Here is a 5,008-nt window from a genome sequence, read left to right as displayed (position 1 = left end):
AGTAGAAATCCATAAATCATTATTTGAAAAAAGTCATTTTCAAAATAAAAACAATAAAGAAATAAATCCACAAACACTTTGTTTGACAATTAAGGCTTGAAAATAACCTGAAATATCTTAATTGGAAAATACTAAAAAGATATGAATTAACATTTAAGAGAAATTTAAAAATATCCACATTTCTACATAAAATTAGATATTTGTAAAACTGAATGAGTTTCTAGGGAAGTTATCTGGCAGACTGTGAGATCAACTTTGTTTCATTATTTATGAAACAAAGTTGATCAAAAATGATCAACAACAATCACTGGACTTGATCAAATATCTTTTCAAAATTTTATAAAATATTTTGCAAATGTCCAAAAAGTTGATTCTCTTGATCTGGACGTAACTTTTTGTGGGAGAAATGTTTCGTCACTCATCCAAGTGCAAATGTTTCTCCCTCAGTCAGACTGCAGAGACAACTGAGCTGTTACAGCAGGAACTGACTGCAGCTGCTGAAGAGGAAGAAAAACAGTTCAGTGAAGACAAAGCTGACAGAAAGTCATGTTCTGCACACATTTTCTGAAAAGAAAAACAAAAGTTGGCTGTAGGAACGGCATTGGTCAGCTGGTGAGTTGTGCCAAATTTCCTCCACGCATGATGTCTGGGATTCAGGTTAAAGCGTTCTTTATTTCATCAGACCAGAGAATTTAGTTTCTCATGGTCTGAGATTCCTTCAGGTGCATTTTTCTGGGGAATCACTATCATCGTGTTATTGGCCAGCTTCACGTCTAAGGCCCTTCTACCCTGATGTCTGAAAGACTCATGGTGGTTTCAGTTCCTCAATATTTGGGAGAATAGAGGCCACTGTGCTCTTTGAGATGTTCAATGCTGCAGAAATTTTTCCGTACTCTTCCTCACAAAGAGACTGTAACATACAAAATGTGGAAAAAAGTTATTGACCTCCTAGGTGAAGAACTGAACACAAAAGAAAGGTGTTCACAGTAAGTCAGTGCAAAGACAGTAAACAGAAGTGTGAACAAGGAAAGAAAAACCCCACAATGAAAACATGACAAAACATACAAAGTATAAAATAACCACAAAAAGCCCACATTTATACAAAAATTGCAAAATGGCATAAAACTATATAAGGAAATGCAAATAACCAAACAAGCCAAATTATACAAACACACTATAAAGAAATACATCAAATGCAAAAGGCACAAAATAAGACACAGTCATACAAAACATTATTTTTTTTAAATTAAAATTGATCAGAAGGAAAAAAAATGTGCCCTGCATGGATGTGCAGTCTGCTTTTTGTATCCATGTATAAGAGTCAATTTCATGTGTGTTCTCTTATTTTAACATAAGAGGGCACTATTTGTACAGCAGCAATGTACAATATCCACCCAGACTTCATAGGTGCAGGTGTGTGCTCACTGACCCATGCATTAATTTGAATATCTGTTGTGCACCCTGAATGCAAAATAGTTTTCTATAGTTTCAGTATCATATAGAAATTTTTGTCCTTGTGTAAAATAACAATTTTTAATATTTTGCTGGGTGGACAGCTGTCTATAAGTGTATAAGCCCGTCTCTCTGAGCTGCACAGCCAGCACAGAAATCTGTAATTACCTCAACTCAGTACTGACAAAATAAGTTAGTGTCTGTTTATTAGATCTTTGTTGTTTCAGCAGAATCAGATCCATACTTGAATTAACAATAACAATCAGTGGAGTTCAGGCTGAAGATCTAGATCAGGGTGCCCAATCCCGGTCCTCGAGAGCTACCGTCCTGCAGCTTTTAGATGCATCCTTGTTCCCACACACCCGAATCAAATGAATGGCTTGTTATCAGGCCTTTGCCAAACATGATGGCATGCTGAAGAGGTAATCAACCATTTGATTCAGCTGTGTTGGAGTAGGGATGCATCTAAAAGCTGCAGGATAGTAGCGTTGTTCACGCTGGTTGGCTGTTGTGAAGGGGTTTCTCACTCTGTGAAAACAATGTGTGAGAACAAGGACATTGGTACAGTAAAAACTAATATCAAATTAAACTGGTTAGGGATTGATGTGCTGCAGCGATGATCTCTTGGAGGAGATTAGAGACAGCACTCCAGAATACTGATTTTTTTGGGGGATTAGATTAACCAGGGGTCCCCAATCCCAGTCCACAAGGGCTGGTGTCCCTGCAGGTTTTAGATCTCACCCTGGGTCAACACACCTGAATCACATGATTAGTTCATTACCTGGCCTCTGGAGAACTTCAAGACATGTTGAGGAGGGAATTTATCCATTTAAATCAGCTGTGATAGATCAAGGACATATCTTAAACCTGCAGGACACCGGCCCTCGTGGACTGAGATTGGGGACCCTGCCATAGACAGAGACCTGACTTTAAAATTAAACATGCAGTAACATATACAACCTGCTAGATTAGTAGTTAGTATGTTAAAGAAAAACATGTTTTACCTCACAGTCTGAGGATTTGGTCTTTTTGAGTTTCAATAATTATTATCAGATGAGTTTACAATCAAACAGCTCTGTGAGGTTTAAGCAAAATGCCAACATCATCATGTTAATGCAATAATAATGCAGTTATTTTCAGGAATTCAAATAGTATCTGAAACTGAAGAGTGCGTTATAAAAAAATATAAAATATTAAAATATGTTACTCATTCTTTCTCAGTAAAATTTGGGGTCATCAAAGTAACGGCAATACAGTCTGAGAAAAAAATAGCTGCGTGGAGGAAATTAGAGGACAAGTCAAGTTTTTTATTTATTTATTTTTTTCAGAAAAGATACAGTTCATCTGTACATGGTTCAAAATATCAAATACCTGAGTTATGGCTTTTACTATGGAGCATAAACCCCCTTTCTCAGGGCTTTAGAGAGCTGTACAGGACTAAACTATTTAGAGAATTGAGTAATGTTAGACCAGCTTGTTATTCATTCCTTTAAACCACTATTCATATATTTCTTTTTTTCAAAATAAAGTTCAGTTTGTCAGAATAATCAAAATCAATCAGTGTCTTTAGTGTCAGATGTATGACAGTAGTGGAACCATGCAGCTGTTAATGAGACAAATATAATGAAAAGGTTGAATGAGCCTCTCCTCACACGACCTCTGTGTTTTCTGTTTCATTGGGAGAGGTGGGTGGTTTCCTCCTACAGTGTGTTTTGCACACTTTCATGCATCACTGCTCCTCACAGTTTAAGTTCTGCTGTCACACATGCTCTCATGCACTTCCACTGAAAACTGAGTCAGGATGGTGTTTCTGTGACACACTGTAATGTGTGGTCACATCATGTGATTTAATTTTTGTATATCGTATAAGCTTTTAGGTGTAGTTTTGTTAAGGAAGGGCCTTAAGCTTGTGATTTTTGTTGGAGATCCAACATGTGGTGTGATCCCTAGTTACGCCACAAGGGGGCACTTCCGCCCTAGTGAGATGGTTTAGTGTGACGCTACTGCATGTCTTCAGATCTGGCAGAAGCGAGAGAGGAAACACACTACCTGTCGTCCATCTCATGATTTATCTGTTTTTTTCAGGTTAGTAAGCAATAAGGCCACACATGTGGTCCACATAATTTACATGCCAAATAAGGGTAAAACCTGACCAGCAGTTTGTTTTGCTGGGATCTGTATTCGTCTGTTTTGCTCATTGAAATGTGTTACGATCGAGAGTAGGAGCTAGCTTAGCTCGCCACATCCTGGAGTAGCTGTTAGCTTTGCTGTTTTCTAAACTTAAGGCACCCTCTTGTAACAAAAGTACACCACGGCTCCTGTATATTTGAGTTAATGTGTTCGCAGAGACAGTTTGATGTGTTGACACTGTTATTGTCTAAAGTTAGTGTAATAACCTGTAATAATTCTGATCGCTCTGCAATGTTGATGTGGAGATTTCCACTACACAGATACGCCATTAGTACATGGTACAGTACTGGAATGTTTGCTTTATCAAACTATGTGTGAAAAAAGTGTGATTTATAGCTCTCAGTAACAAACAACAGAGATGACTGTTTAGATTTTTGTTTATACTTTTACTATACTATTTTGGTTTATTCTGATTTCGGGCTTTGGGAATGTGAGACAGAGATGTTAAGAAGTTTTTGCAACCTGTTGTGAACACATGAATGTGTTTAAATAAAGATCTGGCAGAAGCGAGAGAGGAAACACACTACCTGTCGTCCATCTCATGATTTATCTGTTTTTTTCAGAACCAGACATAATCTGTCAGCCGCCCTCTTGCCTGGGGCGTGTTACAGATTCTTGGGGGCTCGTCCGGGATTGGCTCTCCACATTGCTATGAGCTAATCCCACAACCTACAACACCTCGTGCTGGTAAAGCTGACAGCGTGATGCCGGCTGCCCCAAAGTGAGCTGTCTGTGTGAGACAAGCTGAGACCAAGTGAGGAAGAGGGCTGGACCCAAAAGCAACCTACTACGAGAGACTGGGGAAGACGTCGTCATGGCAGACCAGGAGAGGAAAAGCCTGGTATGGGACATCAGGAAAAGCCTACTGTCGCTGTCATCCAACGAACTTTTCCAGATTGCTTCTACAGTCAGCCCTGTTCCAGGCAAAGATGCTGCAGAGCTTTCCAGCGGAGACGCAGAGGGATGTTTCGAGTACATCCACGCCTTTATGTACAGTAAGAACTTGTTAGATGCTGAGGATAGGGGCATGGGAGAACTGCTAGCCCTAAAAGATGTCGTCGATGAGGTTGTTCAGTCTCAAAGTAATGTAACCTTACCTGCTGGGTCAAGTGTAAATACAAAGCCAATGTCCCCACTTATCACTGTCCCACCTACTGCATCAGCCCAACCAGCTAACACTGATGTACTATTTTCTGATGTAACAAATGTAACCACTCCTGTAACAGCAAACGCCAAGCTAATCACTGAGACAACTAATGAACTCAGTTGTGACGTTTTACCAGAGAATGTCCAAAAGATGCTGTTAGACTATGAGGATTTGAGCCAAAAGCTTGGTAGGCTGATGCACATCCCCACACCTCAAGCT

At 39.3% G+C, this 5,008-nt stretch overlaps 1 protein-coding gene across 1 annotated transcript; it reads left to right on the top strand.

Annotated features, from left to right (window-relative positions):
- Positions 1–3,266: 3,266 nt before the first annotated feature.
- Positions 3,267–4,637, top strand: LOC106632989 (Ig kappa chain V region 3381; the record flags this gene model as incomplete). Its single annotated transcript, XM_042217700.1, is given in 1 exon segment — positions 3,267–4,637. A coding segment is annotated over 1 exon segment (181 nt), but the record flags the coding sequence as incomplete, so codon positions are not given.
- Positions 4,638–5,008: the final 371 nt, after the last annotated feature.

This window comes from Haplochromis burtoni, unplaced genomic scaffold (assembly GCF_018398535.1).
Source record: "Haplochromis burtoni strain Fernald_Lab_line unplaced genomic scaffold, NCSU_Asbu1 Contig_2646, whole genome shotgun sequence".
Lineage (NCBI taxonomy): Eukaryota > Metazoa > Chordata > Actinopteri > Cichliformes > Cichlidae > Haplochromis > Haplochromis burtoni.
Note: the sequence above shows the minus strand (reverse complement) of the source record. Positions and strands in the feature narration are given on the sequence as shown.